General features: G+C 48.6%; 1 protein-coding gene and 1 long non-coding RNA gene across 2 annotated transcripts in view; one reads left to right on the forward strand and one right to left on the reverse strand.

Moving 5' to 3' along the window:
- Positions 1-544: 544 nt before the first annotated feature.
- Positions 545-18930, reverse strand: part of adgrd1 (adhesion G protein-coupled receptor D1) — a 145623-nt gene continuing 127237 nt past the window's right edge. The window contains exons 14-16 of the mRNA XM_073050279.1: positions 4665-4738; positions 3206-3329; positions 545-574 (exon numbers count right to left, since the gene is read on the reverse strand). Coding sequence (XP_072906380.1) covers positions 545-574; positions 3206-3329; positions 4665-4738 — 228 coding nt within the window. The remainder of the gene's footprint in view (positions 575-3205; positions 3330-4664; positions 4739-18930) is intronic.
- On the forward strand, positions 10034-11938 carry LOC140730912 (uncharacterized). The gene is made up of 3 exons (XR_012099699.1): positions 10034-10148; positions 10576-10742; positions 11000-11938. It is a non-coding gene; the product is annotated as an uncharacterized lncRNA (long non-coding RNA).

Here is an 18930-nt window from a genome sequence, read left to right on the forward strand (position 1 = left end):
AGCAGGCCAAGTCATTGGGTGTATTTAAGGCAGAGGTTAATAGATTCTTGATAAGTCAGGACGTGAAAGGCTACGGGGAGAAGACAGGAGATTGGGGTTGAGAGGGAAATGGATCAGCCATGATCAAGTGACAGAGCAGGCTTAACGTGCTGAATAGCCTAATTCTGCTCCTATCTCTTATGGTGTTATGTGTGTGGTCAGAATGGAGCAGCAGGTCACATCAAGCGTCAATCCAGGGCTGTCTGAGAAACTGCTGGTAATCTGTGGGCAATTTGGTCAATCATTGATTCAACGGTAACAATGATATTGCAGCAATTGAAGGTACTAGAGGACTTAGATATCGATTTTAGGATTTCCTAATGCACTACGTGATCTTATCGTCTGTAAAGTACATGTAGTTCGAACAACACCAGCACATTAATTCCAGGCAGATCATTGTGACACTCCCAAAGTTACCAGTCGATTAAACAGCCCGTCACCTCAGGCTCCTTCCCTCAAACAAAGGACGAAGGGGTGGAGGGGAGGGTCTCCAGAACTCTTTCCCTTACACCTCCCGATGACTGCAATCATAGGGCTATGGTTTCAAATGAAAAAGAATTAAATGAAAACATAACAGCAGCTATATTTCATTAGGAGTCACAGAGCATAGGAAAGTACAGCACAGAAACTGGCTCTTCAGCCCATCTAGTCCATGCTGGACCATTTGAGGAGAATTGGTATAAGACCAAAAGACTTGCAAATTTCTACAAATGTATCATGGAGAGCATTCTAACTGCTGCATCACTGTCTGGTGTGGAGGGGCCACCGCACAGGATCGGAAAAAGCTGCAGAAAGTTGTAAACTCAGTCAGCTCCATCGTGGGCACCAGCCTCCCCAGCATCGAGGACACCTTCAGAAGGCGATGTCTCAAAAAGCTGACATCTGTCGTAAAGGACCCCATCACCCAGGTCATGTCCTCTTCTCATTGCTACCATCAGGGAGGAGGTACAGGAGCCTGAAGACACACACTCGACGATTCAGGAACAGCTTCTTCACCTGGGTCATCAGATTTCTGAATGGACACTGAACCCATGAACACTACCTCACTATTTTTTTTCTCTCTCTGTTTTTTGCACTATTTCTTTTCACACACATGAACACTACCTCGGCACAGTAGCATAGTGGTTAGCACAACGCTTTACAGTACAGGCGACCCCGGTTCAATTCTGCCGCTGCCTGTGAGGAGTTTGCACGTTCTCCCCGTGACTGCCCGGGTTCCCTCCCACAGTCCAAAGACGTACCAGTTGGCAGGTTAATTGATCATTGTAAACTGTCCCATTACCAGGCTCGTGTTAAATCGAGGGTTTGCTAGGTGGCTCAAAGGGCCTATTCTCTATATCTCAATAAATTAAAATTTGAAAATTATTCCTATTTGCACTATTTATTTTTGTAACTTGAAATTTTAGATATTTGCCTGTTTTGCAGCTGAAAAACAACAGATTTCACGAAATACATGGTAATAAACCGGACTCTGATTCAGTGCAATCCCACACTAACGTCCCAGTAATCTGACCCCCCGTGTGCAAGGCTAGTTTGTCCTTTCACCCACACGAACTTTACAGTGGCCGACTAACACACTGACACACCTGAAATCAGGTCTCTGGAGCTGGCAAGGAGAAGCTGCGATTCCAGGAACATGACGGGCCGAGTGGCCCTCTCCTCTGAGGTAGGTTCTTAATTCAACTGTTAACTTTTTCTCCCAATGGAACATGACTCCCCATGTCTCTCTCTCTTACTCCCTCTCCCCCGCTCTTTCTCTCTCTGCCCCATCCTCTCCTCTCCCAATCTCTGTCCCCTCTCCTAATGTGTCTTTCTACCGCACTCTCCCCTCTCCCAATCTCTCCTTCTCTCTCCTTCTCCCAATCTCTCTCCCCCATCCTCTTCCCCCTCCTAACCTCTCTCTCTCCCCCACCCTCTCCCCTCTCCCAATCTCTCCTTCTCTCTCTCCCTCTCCCAATCTCTCTCTCCCCATCCTCTCCTCGCCTAATGTCTCTTTCTACCGCACCCCCCCAATCTCTCCTCTCTCTCCTTCTCCCAATCTCTCTCTCCCCATCTTCTTCCCACTCCTAACCTCTCTCTCTCCCCCACCCTCTCCCTCTCCCAGCCTCTCTCTTCCTCTCTGTGAAAAATTTGCCTCTCAAGGCCCCTTTGAACCTCTCCCCCCTCACGCTATGCTCTCCAGCCAGTGGCTGGCCTCCATTAATAACGATGATGAGTCGGAGTACAGAGAGGTAGTAGATCGGCCGGAGGACTGGTGTGAAAACGACAACCGAAGACTGAATGTGGAGTGGAGAAGACCAAGGAAGTGACTGTGGACTTTAGGAAGGTGCAGATGAACCGTTCCCCCACCCCCATGCATACGTGCTCCTCTGTAGTGACGGTTAAGTGCCTCATGTTCCTCGGAGTTTACAAACACACCTAGTCCCTCAATATTACCTCCCAAAGCAAGAAGGCACAGCAGTGAGGAGATTGAAGTTCCCACCACCACCCACCCCACCATCTTAGCTGAATTTTACAGGAGCACCATTGAGAGCGTTGACCGCAGACCAGATGTCCCTACAAAGGACTGTGACAGCAGCTGAGATGGGTCTCAGATGGGTCTCTCTACCATCCACCGGGGACATTTATCAGGAACGCTGCCTTCCCAGGGCCCTCAGTATTATTAAGGATCCCACCCATCCATCCAGCATCCTCTTTGACTTTCTACCATCGGGCAGGAGACTCCGATGTATAAAGACAAGAACGGTCAGGATGGGAAACAGTTTCTTCCCTCGGGCCATCAGGCTTCTGAACTCCCAGCCGCATCGTATTCAAAGTGTCCGATACCCCACAATATTTACTTTATGCACTTTACTTCGTTTATGCTCAATTCATTTGTAGATTTAATTCTTACTTTCCAAAGTTATTGTGTGTTATGTGAACTACTGTGTTTTACACCCTGGTCCAGAGAAACGGTGTCTCGTTAGACTGCATACACCTATATAGATAAATGACAATAAGCCACTTGACATGACTTGCCTACACTGGGGAATGGGAAAGCCCCTCATGACGTGTCACCCATCGGCCTCAAGGAAAACAGCCCCAGCCTGTCCGGTCTCTACTGCCGGTCATGTCCTGATAAATGGCGTCTAGGCCCTCTCCATTGTCCAGGCTAAAGTACACTCACCTCCAGGGGCACCACTTGCATGAGGATGGCGAAGTTGGTGAGGTGATTACAGAAGCAGACGGAGTGGGAGGCGTTCCCTCCGATCCGGATGCACCCCTCGTTGGACCAGACTCCCGTCCCGGAGCTGAGAGAGAAGGCAGTCCCACTGTCACTGGGCACTGATCACAACAGCTCCTCACTACCCCAGGAGGCAGGGCAGCGTCTGCCCTTTCTAGGGTGATTGAGGCTCCCCGCCCCATCCCAGTAACGCTCTAGGCGAGTATCCTGTCTGGCTGCATCATTGTACGATACGGAAGCTGCCGGACCCTACAGAGGACGGTAAAAACCACTGAGAGGATCACTGGGGTCTCCCTCCCCACTATTGTTGACATTTACCGGGAGTGTTGTACACGAAGGGTCTGAAGCGTTGCTGAGGATCCGCACCACCCATCCCACAATCTCTTCGACCCACAGCCATCAGGAAGGAGGTATGGGAGCATCAGGACTAGACTGCCAGACTGGGTAACAGCTTCTTCCCTCAGGCTGTGACACAGATGAATACCCTTGCCACCTCCGAGGTCTCGTCACTACGTCAGCGAGAGGTTTACTGCTTACCCCGTGCTGCGCACGACATGCATTTTGAATTCTATTTTATTAACTGTTTTGGTTTATGTGAAGCAACACACAAAACGCTGGAGGAACTCAGCAGGTCAGGAAGCATCTATGGAAAAGAGTAAACAGCTGCCATTTTGGACCGAGACCCTTCTACGGGGCTGAGAAGGAAGGGGGAAGAAGACTGACTAAGAAAGTGGAGGGAGGGGAAGGAGGTTAGCTGGAAGGTGAGAGGCGAAGCCAGGTGGGTGGGAAAGGTAAAGGATTGGAGAGGAAGGAATCTGATAAGAGAGTAGAGTGGAGCATGGATGAAGGGAAGGAGGAGGGGACCCAGGGGGAGGTGATAGGCAGCTGAGAAGTAAGAGACTAGGGTGGGGAATAGAAGAGGGGAGGAGGAGAAGAATGAAGGGGGAATCTCTTTATAACCTATCAAATGTTGAAAGGCCTCGATAGAGTGGATGTGGAGAGAATATTTCCTATGGGTGGAGTCTTTGACCAGAATAGAGGTACGAATGAGGAGGAATTCCTTTGGCCAGAGAGTGGTGGATCTGTGGAATTCGTTGCCACAGGCGGCATGGAAGCCAAGTCGTGGAGAAAAGGTCAGCACAACATGGTGAGACAAAGGGACCGTACTGTTGTACGTTCAATGAGACTCAGGGGCCTCCAGAATCTCCCACATCTCCCTATTCTGTGAACAGGGAGCCCCCACCACAGACACAGCTTCTTCCACAGGGTCACTGCCGGCATAATCACCCCCGGGCACCCGTGTGCCGCAGGGTCCTGGTCCCCCACCCCCCCATCCCGGGCATCCAGCCCTGGTTCACGTCACAGGGACGGACGGAGAGGGACATCTCGCAGATCATCTCACCTGAAGTCGAGGAAGGCGCACCAGAAATAGATCAGGCTGCTCTCGTTCTGCACACCGCTGTGCTGTGCTGGATTCTGTAGGAGACAGAGAGGAGAGGAGGTGTCAGGGCAGTGCAGAGACCCACCACAGGAAGAGCATTCGGCCCATCAGCACCCATGCTGGTCCACCGGATCCAACCCAATCCCTCATAAGGACATCAGAAGCAACCTCGCCAACAGGCTGTCCTGATCCCAACACAAAGCCGCCACAGTCAACAAGGCTCACCAACATCTTTACTTCCTCAGGAGGCTAAAAAAAAATGCGGCACCTCATCGATTTTTATCGACGCACCACAGGGAGCATCCGGTCTGGGTGCTTCACCGTTCGGCATGGCAACCGCTCTGCCCGTGGGTGCAAGGGAGAGCAGAGAGCCAGCCCTCCACAGAAACCAACCTCCCCTCCATGGACTCTGTCTACACTTCTCACTGCCTCGGTAAGGCAGCCAGCATAATCAAAGACCCCAGCCACCCCAAACTTCTCTCCCCTCTCCCATCGGGCAGAAGATACGAAACTTGGAAGCACGTACCACCAGGCTCAGGGGCAGCTTCCACCCCTGATACAGGACTACTGAACAGTTCTTTAGTGTGATAAGATGCATTCTGACCTCACAATCTACCTCGTTATGACCTCACACCTTCGCTACACCTTCTCTGTAACTGCGGCACTTTATTCCGCAATCTGCTAGCGTTTTCCCTTGTTCTACCCTATGTAATGATTTGATTTGAATGAAGACAAGATCTTCACTAACCAACCATCATCATCGTTATGTGCCGGTCACAAGACATGGGCGATCATGGTCATGACCATGATTGTTCTTGGCAAATTTTTCTACAGAAGAGGTTTGCCATTGCCTTCTTCTGGGCAGTGTCTGTACAAGACAGGTGACCCCGGCCGTTATCAATACTCTTCAGAGATTGTCTGCCTGTTGTCAGTGGTCACATAACCAGGACTTGTGATCTGCACCGGCTGCTCAAACGACCGTCCACCACCTGCTCCCATGGCTTCACGTGACCCTGATCGGGGGCAAAGCAGGTGCTACATCTTGCCCAAGGGTGATCTACAGAGTAGGGGAGGGAAGGAGCACCATCCATCCCCTTTGGTAGAGACGTCTCCACCCCCCCATGCAGGTAATTCTCAATGCGATAGAAACCCTGGCTGCCTGCCTCCAGGACCCATCGATATCTAGCTCGGCTGCAATGGCTGAATATGTGGAGGATGGGGGTAAAATCAAAGGTGAGAGGCAGCCCCTTCAGATATACAAACGAGAACAGCAGCTCGCCCACTCCATGCACATGTGGTGGTCTCGTTCGGCCTACAGACATGACACACGGCTGGGAGATCACGTACAGAGCTGGACGTATTACTGCTCTGTGCAGTCCCCTCCACCCCAGATCTCCAGCACAGAGGGCAGGGGCCACCAGTTCTTGTGTGTGAGGGGGTATTCACTGCATGAAGGACTCCAGATGGGGAAGTCAGGGGAACATGCACCTGTCCTCATTGAGGGGTCAGTGGTGGAAGGGGTGGAAAGAGTGCTATATGAGGTCATTCTTACCCTCGGCTCTGGAATGAGTCAACCTATAGCTGAGGAAGTGATGACTCCCTCCTGTTAGACTGTTTGAGGTAACTATTTTTCCTTCTTTCTTACTTTCCTTCTAATATTTGTATATCTGTGTACTTGTAATGCTACTGTGATTCTGTAATTTCCTCTGGGATCAAACGGTGAAGTCACGCTCACGTGCACCTCTTGCACTGCAGGGTCCTTGCACGCTGGCGTGCCAGTCACCACTTCTTTAGGAGATTTGCTATGTCACCAAATACTCTTACGATGGAGAACATTCTGACGGGCTGCACCACAGCCTGGTACAGAGGCTCCAACGCACAAGATCAGAAGAGAAGTGGAGGGATGGGTTAGTAAATTTGCTGATGACACAAAGGTTGGAGGTGTTGTGGATAGTGTGGAGGGCTGTCAGAGGTTACAACAGGACGTCGATAGGATGCAAATCTGGGCTGAGAAGTGGCAGATGGAGTTCAACCCAGATAAGTGTGAGATGGTTCATTTTGGTAGGTCAAATATGATGGTAGAATATAGTATTAATGGTAAGACTCTTGGCAGTGTGGAGGATCAGAGGGATCTTGGGGTCCAAGTCCACAGGACACTCAAAGCAGCTGCACAGGTTGACTCTGTGGTTAAGAAGGCATACGGTGCATTAGCCTTCATCAAATGTGGGATTGAGTTTTGGAGCTGAGAGGTAATGTTGCAGCTATATAGGACTCTGGTCAGACCCCACTTGGAGTTCTGTGCTCAGTTCTGGTTGCCTCACTACAGGAAGGATGTGGAAGCCATAGAAAGGGTGCAGAGGAGATTTACAAGGATGTTGCCTGGATTGGGGAGCATGCCTTATGAGAATAGGTTGAGTGAACTCGGTCTTTTTTCCTGGGAGCGACGGAGGATGAGAGGTGACCTGATAGAGGTGTACAAGATGATGAGAGGCATTAATCATGTGGATAGTCAGAGGCTTCTTCCCAGGGCTGAAATGGCTAACACAAGAGGGCATAGTTTTAAGATGCTTGGCAGTAAGTACAGAGGAGATGTCAGGGGTAAGTTTTTTATGCATAGAGTGGTGAATGCGTGGAATGGGCTGAGGCAACGGTGGTGGAGGTGGATCTGAAAGGGTCTTTTAAGCGACTCCTGGACAGGTACATGGAGCTCAGAAAAATAGAGGCTTATGGGTAACCCTCGGTAATTTCTAAGGTAAGGACACATTTGGCACAGATTTGTGGGCCCAAGGGCCTGTATTGTGCTGTAGGTTTTCTATGTTTTAGACAGCAGAGGGTTTAGACTCAGTCATCTCCATCATGGGCACTAGCCTGCCCACCATCAGAACCGGAACTGGGTTTAATATCACGGCATATGGCATGAAATTTGATGTCTTTGCAGCAGCTGTACAATGCAATACATGATAATAGAGAAGAAAAGCATGACTTACTGTAAGTAAATATTATATATATAATAGTTAAATAAGTAGTGCAAAAATAGAAATTTAAAAAGGTATTGAGGTAGTGTTCATAGATTCAATGTCCATTCAGAAATCAGATGGCAGAGGAGAAGAAGCTGTTCCTGAATCACTGAGTGTGTGTCTTCAGACTCCTGTACCTCCTCCCTGATGGCAGAGGGGAAGAAGCTGTTCCTGAATCACTGAGTGTGTGTCTTCAGGCTCCTGTACCTCCTCCCTGATGGCAGAGGGGAAGAAGCTGTTCCTGAATCACTGAGTGTGTGTCTTCAGGCTCCTGTACCTCCTCCCTGATGGTAGCAATGAAAACAAGGCACGTCCTGGGTGCTGGGAGTCGTCAGTGATGGATGCTGCCTTTTTAATGCATCGCTCCTTGAAGATGTCCTGGATACTATGGAGGCTGGTGTCCATGATGGAGATGACTGAGTTTACAACTCTCTGCAGCTCACTTTGATCCTGTGCAATAGCCTCTGCCCCATGTCAGACAGTGATGCAGCCAGTTAGAATGCTGTCCAGGGTACATCTGTTAACCTCTTGGGTGACAAACCAAATCTCCTCTAATATACCACCATTGTACCTTCTTCGAAGCTGCATCAGTACCTGGGTCCCTGTTGGATACTGACACCCGGGAACCTGAAACTGCTCACACTCCCAACTTCCGATCCATCTCTGAGGACTGGTGTGTGTTCCCTCGTCCTACTCTTTCTTCACCATCGAGCACACCTTGGAAAGCTGATGCCTCAAATAAGTGGCATCCATCGTTAAGAACCCCTGTCACCCACACAATGCCCTCGTCTCATTGCTACCATCAGGAAGGAGGTACAGGAGCCTGAAGACACATAGTCAATGATTCAGGAACAGCTTCTTCCCCTCTGCCATCTGATTTCTGAATGGACAGTGAATCTATGAACACTACCTCAATATTTACTTTTTACACTATTTACATATTTTGTAATTTTTTGTAACCTATGATGGCGTTCCTGTACATGGTTCTAACTCCATAATCAAGTTTGCAGACAACATCACGGTGGTTGGCCCGATCAGAGGGGATAATGAGACGGCGCACAGGGATGAGGTCCAGCACCTGGCTGCGTGGTGTGCCGACAACAACCTGGACCATGAAAAAAAAGACCAAGGAGATCACTGTGGACCTCAGGCATGCTAGGAGCCACACTCACGTCTCCATCTACATCAACGGAGCTGTAGTGGAGCGTGTATCAGGTTTCAAATTCCTGGGTGTCCACATTTCCGAGGATCTCACCTGGTCCCTGAACTCCTCCATCCTGATCAAAAAGGCACAACAGCGCCTTTATTTCCTGCAGAGCATCAAGAAAGCTCACCTCTGTCCCAGGATACTGATGGACTTTTACCACTGTACCATTGAGAGCATACTCACCAACTGCATCTCAGTGTGGTCTGGCAATTGTCCCGTATCGAGCCGCAAAGCTCTCCAGCGGGTGGTGAAAACTGCCCAGTGGATTATCAGCACCCAATTGCCCACCATTGAGAACATCCACCATAAACGCTGCCTGGGCAGGGCGAAAAGCATTATCGAGGATGCATCTCACCCCAACCATGGACTTTTTACTCTCCTCCCATCTGGTAGGCGTTACAGGAGCCTCCGTTCCCGCACCAGCAGGCTCAGGAAACATCACAGCGCTGAGCAGTATTGCCCCCATATTGGACTGTCTCAGTACTTTCGTATTTGTGTGCTGTAGCACTTACTTTTTATTCGCAGTTAATTTGTAAATAACACTATTCTTTGCATTTCTGGTTAGATGCTAACTGCGTTTCATTCGGCTTTGTATCTGTACTCGGCACAACGACAATAAAGTTGGATCTAATCTAATCTAATTTGTATTTAATTATAACAATTTACAGCACTGTTGCCACAAAACAACAAATGTCACGTTACACTGTCTCTTTGAGGGATGCCTACCCTGAAAAAGTACCACGAATCTTCTCTCTGAGGAGAGATCAGTGGGGCCCTCTCTCACCGCTCCCCCTCTGTAATCTCTGTTGCCTCCAACCCCTTGACCCAGGACCACTCCCACAGCCACATCTTTAATTATATATATATATTAATTAAGCATTTTTGCTCATTTAAATAATACATTACAGGTTATAATAATTCATTACGGGTTATATGTATGAATATGTGACTTGCATGCATCATCACACTACCATCTGTGCCTCGCCTGAAGTAAACGTTCAGTTCGGACTCCTGTGTCTTGCTCTGAATCAGTTCAATACTTTGAAAGTATGAAACATAACACCTCACCAAACATTCCCGTTCCCACTCCTGTTCTGACGTGTCAGTCCACGGCCTCCTCTTGTGCCACAATGAGGCCGCCCTCTGGGTGGAGGGGCAACACCTCATATTCCACCTGGGTAGCCTCTAATCCGATGGCAGGAATATCGATTCCTCCTTCCGGTAAATATTTCTCCCCCGCCCCTTCTTCTGTTCTCCACTCTTGGATCTTACCCCTTCTCCTCGCCTGCCTATCACCTCCCCTGGGTCCCCTCCTCCTTCCGTTTCTCCTGTGGTCCACTCTCCTCTCCAATCAGATTCCTTCCTCTCCAGCCCCTGACCTTTCCCACCCACCTGATCTCACCCATCACCTTCCAGCTTGTCGTCCTTCCCCCCCACCCTCACCCACCTTTTTATTCTGGCATCTTTCCTCTTCCTTTCCAGTCCTGATGAAGGGTCTCAGCCGGAAACATCAACTGTTTATTCATTTCCATAGATGCTGCCTGACCTGCTGAGTTCCTCCAGCATTTTGTGTGTGTGTTACTCTGGATTTCCAGCATCTGCAGAATCTCTTCTATTTATGATAGCAGATTTGTTTCTGGTTCTAAAGGAGGCAGATTTGGACGAGCATGAGGCCTTCCACGACGGTTATTTATAGAGAGCATGTGATCCGAACCGGAGCCAAACGGCCGTAGTTCAAAGAGATGGGAGCCGAGCCAGGACACTGCGGTGGAGCAGGGATTCCAGCTGGGACGACGCTGGCCGCCCAAACAGCAGGTGGGAACGGCTCTGCTTGCACTCTGGGGAGGATGTAGTTGGAAAGAGTGTTGGGAGTTACACCAAACGCTGTGTCGCCAGCTGTGAATGGGGAGGGGGGTAACGGGAGGGTCATTTGACCCACTACCCTGCCCCCAACCTCCGCTTCTTCCTCTCCAATGTCAGATTTCTGACAGCGTTGTTGTTACTTAATTGTCAGTCTTTGTGTCTAATTTTTGCATAGTGTTTAGTTAAATCTCTATTTTTAATTTATTCAGACCTATGCGTGAAACAGGCTTTTCCGCCCCTCCAAGCCGTGCTGCCCAGTAACACCCCTGACTTTATCACGGGCAATTTACAGTGATCCATTAACCTACCAAGCAGTAGGTCTTTGGGAGGAAACCGGAGCACCCGGAGGAAACCCACGCACATACGGGTAGGAACGTGCAAACTTGCTTACAGAGGACAGCGGGATCAAACCGCAAACTCCAACACCCCGAACGGTAACGGCGCCGCGCTAACCACTATGCCGCCGTAGCGCCCACACGGTGCGGAATTTCTTTCGGGGCCGCACCCTAGCGTAGTGGTTAACCCAGTGGCAGCAACCTAGATCCAACTCCTGCCACTGGCCGTGAGGAGTTTGTATGTTCTCCCCGTGACTGCGGGGATTTCCTCCCACAGTCCAAAGACGTACCAGTTGGTAGGTTAATTGGTCATTGTAATTGCCCCGTGATTAGGCTAGGATTAAATTGGAGGGCGCTGGGTGACATAGCTCGATGGGTTGGAAGGGCCTTTTCTGCACTGTATCTCAATATTTTTATAGGCATCCATTAGTCTTGTGAGACCGTGCATTTGCGCCTTGGAAAGTTTCCAGGGCGCAGGCTTGGGCAGGGATGTATGGGAGACCAGCAGTTGCCCAAGCTGCAAGTCTCCCCTCTCCACGCCACCAATGTTGTCCAAGGGAAGGGCAAGGGCCGATACAGCTTGGCACTGGTGTCGTCGCAGAGCAATGTGTGGTTAAGTGCCTTGCTCAAGGACACAACACGCAGCCTCAGCCAAGGCTCGAACTAGCGACCTTCAGATCACTAGACCAACGCCTTAACCACTTGGCCATTATTTCAATAAATAATGAATTTAATCTACTGTGAATGCCTGCAAGAAAATGGATCTCAGGATAGTATGTGGTGACGCATACATACTTTGATAATAAATTTACTTTGACAGTCCATGAACACTGCCTCACTAAGATTCTTTGGCAAAATCTATTTATTGTAACTTATAGTCATTTTTTAATGTCTTGCTCTGCCCCACTGCCACAAAATGCCGCGGTAGAGGCAATGCTATTAGAGCCCTGGGCATCGGAGTGCAGAGTTCAATTCCGGCGTCCTCTTTAGAAAGTTCTGTACGTTCTACCCGCTCCCTGAGCGTGTGGGTTTTCCACGCGGTCCGAAGGCGTGCCAGGGAGCTGGTCATTGTACAGTGGTGTTAAATCGGTGAGACGCCAGGCAGCTACACAACATATGTCAGTGATAATAAGCCTGATTCTGATCACAGGTCCAAACAGGACTGCAACCACTTTAACTTTGGACTCCTGTGGTTTGATAATTTATTGGTGACTTCCCTCTGTGCTTACAGGGGGGGTGTAAGCGATGTGTCTGCTAAGCTTTATTACACTTCTCTGCTACCCCATGTCAAACACGATATCCCGTCAATAGACTTCTTTACAGCCGTATCTGATCCAAGGGTTGTAAAACCATCTCTCCGAGCAAGGTCACCTCACACTGCACTACACCGCGATGCTTGCCCAGGAATTTCCTGCTTCCTGTTGGAATTCCATCAGAGGCGCACATGAAATTCCCAATTAGGAATGGCAAATTGTGTTCCCCAGATGGTCCGCATCTGGTTTCTGTTGGTACTTGCAGCCATTTGTAGTAATGCCTGGCGGCATGGGGGCGTGAGCTGCCGTCTTGAGAAACAGAAACAGCTTTATGATAGAACATTACACCACAGGCCCTTCGTCCCATCTAGCCCATGCTGAGCTGTTATTCTGCCTAGTTGCATCAACCCATATTCCTCAGTAACCCTCCTATCCACGTACTTATTGAAATTTCTCTTAAATGTTGAAATGGAACCCACAACCACAGTTTCCAGTGGCAGCTGGTTCCACACTTGCACCATCAGCTGAGTGAAGAAGTTTCCCCTCAGGTTCCCCTCAATATTTCATCTTTCACCCTTAACCCATGACCTCTAGATCTAGTCTTGCCCACTGGCTTACGTCGTGGAATGTCTCATTTTGCAGCAGCAGTGGTACAGGGCAATGGATAAAATAAACTACAAATTACAAACAAAAAAATACACAGTACATACAACACTGTGCAAACATCTTTGGCACGTATATACAACTAGGGAGCCTTAGACTCTTGCACAGTACTGGATTTGTCAGAGTGAAGCCAGAGAGCGAGTTTGTAAATCTGGCGGGAGCAAAGGATGTTGGGAATGGCGAGGATGGAGTGCCATGGGAGGGGTGTGGGACGGGGGCAGAGAAGGAGTGCCAGGGGTGGGTGCAGACTCCCCCAGCCCTGAGACACCAGGCAAGGTCGTTTGATTCCAAACAATTGATCATTATTGACCATTACAGAATGTCTCTCTGGTGCTTCCCGCTCCCTCCCCTCTCCCTTCCCCTTTTCCCAACCATGATTCCCCTCTCCCTGCCCCCTTCCCACTCTCAGTCCACAATAGAGACGCATATCAGAATCAGGTTTATCATCACTCACTTACGTCATGAAATTTGTTTTTTTTGTGGCAGCAGAATAGTGCAAAACATAAAATTACTACAGTACTGTGCAAAAGTATTAGGCACCCTGGCTATACATTCGTGCCTAAGACTTTTGGAATCTAAGTACTTCTGCACATAACTGTAGCTACAGCACCCAGTGGCTGGCAGGAGAATCAGGCATAATGAAAGGTCAAATTCTGTTTTAGCCTCAAAATAAATGGCATCTGGCAGTGAGGTGCTGGTGACAGGTGTGGATGGTAAATCACACACGGCAAAGAGTACGGTGGACCCCATTCCCGTCCGACCTGACCACCGCTCCCACAGTCCCAGCAAGAGCTCAGCACTTCAGCATAACAGAGAGCTCATTCCTTCCCCATGATTTCTTCAATAAAACCTCAGTCCCTGTAGAAATTGAAATAATGGTTTCAAGGATGCAGCTGGTGTCGTTCAGTGTGAAGCAACCAACTCCCTGCATGGATCTGGACTCCAAGGGCCTCTGCTGTAAGCCGGGCCTCTGCTGTAGGCCGGGACTCTGCGGGAGCACAAGACTCCATTTACTCAGTAACTGCCCCGCTGTTTACCCCAACAGCGGGGAATCGGTGACCACGGAGCAAGTAATTGTGTTAAGCAATGTGTTCATTCCAACTTCGTAACTATAGAAACCAGCTCTGCCTACAGTCAAACCCTGTGGCCCTATGAAGAGAGGCTCCCTGCTGGTTACTGGGCAGCCCAACCATCCCCACGAATACTGCTCACTCCTGACACCACAATCCATGACAAGGGATTGACCTGCTGCATAAAACCATAAGACATAGGAGCAGAATTAGGCCATTCTGCCCATTGAGTCTGCTCCACCATTCCGTTGTGGCTGATTTACATATTAACCCTCTCAACCCCATTCTCCTACCTTCTCCCTGTGACACCCTGACTAATCAAGAACCTATCAACCTCCACTTTAAATATACCCAATGGCTTGGCCTCCACAGACTTCGGTGGCAAAGAATTCCACAGATTCACCTCCCTCTGGCTTAAGAAATTCCTCCTCACCTCTGTTCTAAAAGGACGTCCCTCTATTCTGAGGCTGTGTCCTCTGGTCTTAGACTCCCCCACTCTAGGAAACATCCTCTCCACATCCACTCTGTCGAGCCCTTTCAACATTCGAAAGGTTTCAATGAGACCACCTCCCCCATTCTTGAAAATTCCAGCGAGTACAGGCCCAGAGCCGTCAAATGCTGCTCGTACGTTAACCCTTTCATTGCCTGTATCTTCTCCTGACCTTCTCTAATCTTTTCTTAGACAAGAGACCCAAAGCTAGAACTGCAGGGGCTGGGAACCAGAGCACCAGAACAGAGAGTGGAGTGGTTGGAGAGAAAGATGTTAAGTCAGGAATCAAAAGGTCGAGAATGGTAGGTTTAGTGTCCTGAGCTGCATATATTTCAATGCAGGGAATAACGTAGGAAAGGCAGATGAGCTCAGGGCCTGGATCAGCACCTGGAATGACGACAATGAAACCAATAGTGAGACGTGCTAGCAGGAAGGACAGGACCCGCTACTCAATACCGTATTCCAGGTTTCCATTGTTTTAGACATGACAGAGTGGGGGAATTACAGGAGCAGGGGTAGTCTCACTAGTCGGGGAACATGTCAAGGCAGTGCTCCATCAGGATAGACTGGAGAACTAGCCTGGTGTGGCTTTATGGGTGGAACTGAGGAATATGAAAGGGATTAATGGGATTATATTACAGACCACCCATCCATCTGTGGGATTTAGCGGAGCAAATTTGTAGAGAGATCGCAGACTGTTTCAAGAAACATAAGGTTATTATAATAGAAACACAAAATGCTGGCAGAACTCAGCAGGCCAGACAGCATCTATGGGAGGAGGTAATAACGACGTTTCGGGCCGAAACCCTTCATCAGGAGTGAAGTTACATGGGGTGGTTGAGGGGGGATAAGAAGTGGGGGGAGGGATGAAGTAGAGAGCTGGGAAGTGATAGGCTGGAGGGAAATGGGCTACGGGGAAGGTGGGGAATTATGGGAAATAAAAGAGAAAGAATGGTAGGACTGGGGGGAGATTATAGTGGGGGGGGGGGGAAAAGAGAGAGAAAGAGAACCAGACTAAAACTATAGATAGGGATGGGGGTAAGGGTGGGGGGCAGGGGTATCAATGGAGGTCAGTGAGTTGGATGTTCATGCCGGCAGGAAGGAGGCTACCTAGGCGGGAGATAAGGTATTGCTCCATCGACCTGCGTGTGGCCTCATCTTGACGGTTATTAACTTTTAACTTTTTAAATATCGACTGGGAATCCCATGCTATGAAAGGACCAGATGGGATAAAGTTTGTCAAATGTGTTCAAGAAAGTTTCCTTAATCATTACCTAGAAGTTCCAACTAGAGAGAGGACTTGATGTCCTATTAGGGAATGAGACAGGGTAGTAGGTAACAGAAGTTTGTGTAGGGGAACACTTTGCAACTAGTGATCACAAAGCCATCAGTTTCACAGTAATTACGGAAAATGTTAGGTCTGGTCTGCAGGTTGAGATTCTAAATTGGAGAAAGGTCAATTTTGATGCTATCAGAAAGGCTCTGGCCAGTGTGAACTAGGACAGTTTGTTTTCTGGCAAAAGGTGTACTTGGTAAGTGGGAGGCCTACAAAAGTGAAACTTGGAGAGTACAAAGCTTGGATGTGCCTTTCAGAATAAAAGGCAAGGATAACAGGTTGGGGGAACCTTGATTTTTGAGAGACATTGAGTCGCGGTTAAGAAACAAAAGGAGGTGCATAATAGGTATGGGCAGAAAGGAACAAATGAGGTGCTAATGGAGTACAAGAAATACAAAAGAACACTTAAGAAGGAAATCAGGAAGGCTAAAAGAAGGCACGAGGTTGCTCTAGCGTACTGTATATTAAGAGCAAAAGGATAGCAAGGGACAAAATTGGTCAGAGTGGTGAACTATACATGGAGCCAAGAGATGAGAGACACCGTAAATGGATCTTTTGCATCCGTATTTACTTGGGAGACCAACACAGAGTTTCTATAGATGGGAGACCATGTAGCAGTGAGATCATGGACCCTGTACAGATCACAGAGAGGAGGTATTTGCTGTCTTGAGGCAAATTAGGATGGATAAATCCCCAGGCCCTGACAAGGAGTTCCCTTGGGCCCTAGCAGAGATAATTAAAACATCCTTAGCCACAGGTGCCAGAGGGCTGGAGGATAGCTAATGTTGTTCTGCTGTTTAAGAAAGGCTCTAAAAATAAACCAGGAAATTATAGGCCGGTGAACCTGACACCAGTATTGGGAAAGTTATTGGAAGGTGTTCTGAGAGACTGGATATATACAGTAAATATTTGGATAGACAGCAATTGATCAGGGATAGTCAACATGGCTTTGTGCATGGTAGGTCGTGTCTAACCAATCTTACAGACATTTTTGAGGAAGTTACCAGGAAAGCTGGTGAAGGCAAGGCAGTGGATGGTGTCCACATGGACTTTAGCAAGGCCTTTGACAAGCTCCCACATGGGAGGCTGGTCAAGAAGATTCATTCACTCAGCATTCAACAGGAGGTAGGAAGTTGGATTAGACATTGGCTTTGAGGGAGAAGCCTGGGAGTGGTAGTAGAGGGTTGCCTCTCTGACTGGATGCCTGTGACTAGTGGATGGCATCAAGATTGAGGGTGAAATGGACAGTGAGGAAACCTTTCATGACTTGCAACAAGCTAGAAAAATGGGCTGAAAATGGCAGATGGAATTTAATGTGAGGTGTTGCACTTTGGGAGGACCAACCATTACACAGTGAACGGTCGGGCACTGGGGAGTGCGGTAGAACAAAGGAATCTGGGAATACTGCTCCATAATTCATTAAAAGTGGCGTCAAAGGTAGATAGGGTCGTAAAGAAAACATTTGGCATACTGACCGACCTTCATAAGTCAATGTATTGAGTACATTGTTACACTGAAGTTGGATAAGACATTGGTGAGGCCTAATGTGGAGTATTGTGTGCAGTTTTGGTCACTTACATACAGGAAATATGTAAACAAGGTTGAAAGAGTACAGAGGAAATTTACAAGGATGTTTCCAGGCCTTGAGGATCTGAGTTATGGGGAAAGGTTGAACAGGTTAAGACTTAATTCCCTAGACTGTAGAAGGTGAGGGGAAATTTGATAGAGGTATACAAAATTATGAGGGATATAGACAGGGCAAATGCAAGCAGCCTTTTTCCACTGAGGCTGGGTGAGACTACAACTAGAGGCCATGAGGGGCAACTTCTTCACTCAGAGGGTGGGGAGAGTGTGACATGAGCTCCCAGCGCAAGTGATCGATAGGTACGTAGATGGTGGAGGTATGGCGGGCTCTGGTCCAGTTACAGGTTGATAGGACTAGGCAGATTAACTGTTCAGCATGGACCGGATGGACCAAAACATCTGTTTCTGTGTTCTTTGACTCCAAACGTGGTCTGACCAATCCTTCATTTTATATTCTAGTTCTCTTGAAATGAATATTAACATTACATTTGCCTTCCTCACCACCGACTCAACCTGCAAATTAACTTTCAAGGAATCCTGCACAAGGACCCCCAAGTCCCTTTGCACCTCAGATCTTTGAATTTCCTCCCAATTTAGAAAATAGTCAACATCTTAATTGCTTCTACCAAAGTGCATGTCCAGACACTTCCTGACACTGTATTCCATCTGCCACTTCTTTGCCCGTTCTCCTCATCTGTTTAAGTATTTCTGTAGCCTCCCTGCTTCCTCGACACTACCTGCCCCTCCACCTATCTGCAAACATGGCCACAAAGCCATCAGTTACATCATCCAAATCACTGACAAACGGCATAAAGTGAAAAGGAACGGTCCCGAGATGGCGCCGGTGACCAACGTGGCCATCGCAGATCGCAGACAGGTCACGAAACTGCTTTCTCTTCTCCTACTTCTACTACTAAACTGCGTGTGAGTGGAGTCCGTAATTTACATTTTTGGTTAAGTGTTTTGGGCTGACTGAACGACCCGGTTTCCGGGAGAATTCAGCGTGGTTGTGACTGGCACGAGAACGAGCTCATCGTCAGGTCCATTACCCCTCACCGATTAAAGCGTCGAACAAGAGTGAAATCGGCGAGGACAAGAGTGAAAGGCAAGTCGGTGTTGACTCGCCTCCCTCTCCCTCCCCATCACGGCTGCCAGGCGGAGGTGTAACAGTCTTGGGCTTGGGCTAGGTTTGATCGGCGCAGTTTGTGGCCGTGTGCTTGTTCCTGCGGTTTATGTTATGTGGCTTTCTGTTGAATCTATATTTTGTTTTGCAATTTTGCACAATTTGATCGGTGCGTCTCAGTGAAGGCTGGCTGTGCGGCCTGCAGTTAACGAACGACACAGCTCTGAACTAAACTGAACTCTCAGATCATCTGAGGTTCCTGCAGTCTGATGTTCTGTGTGCTATT

The sequence above is a fragment of the Hemitrygon akajei genome, chromosome 7, assembly GCF_048418815.1.
Source record: "Hemitrygon akajei chromosome 7, sHemAka1.3, whole genome shotgun sequence".
In the NCBI taxonomy this organism is placed as follows: Eukaryota; Metazoa; Chordata; class Chondrichthyes; order Myliobatiformes; family Dasyatidae; genus Hemitrygon; species Hemitrygon akajei.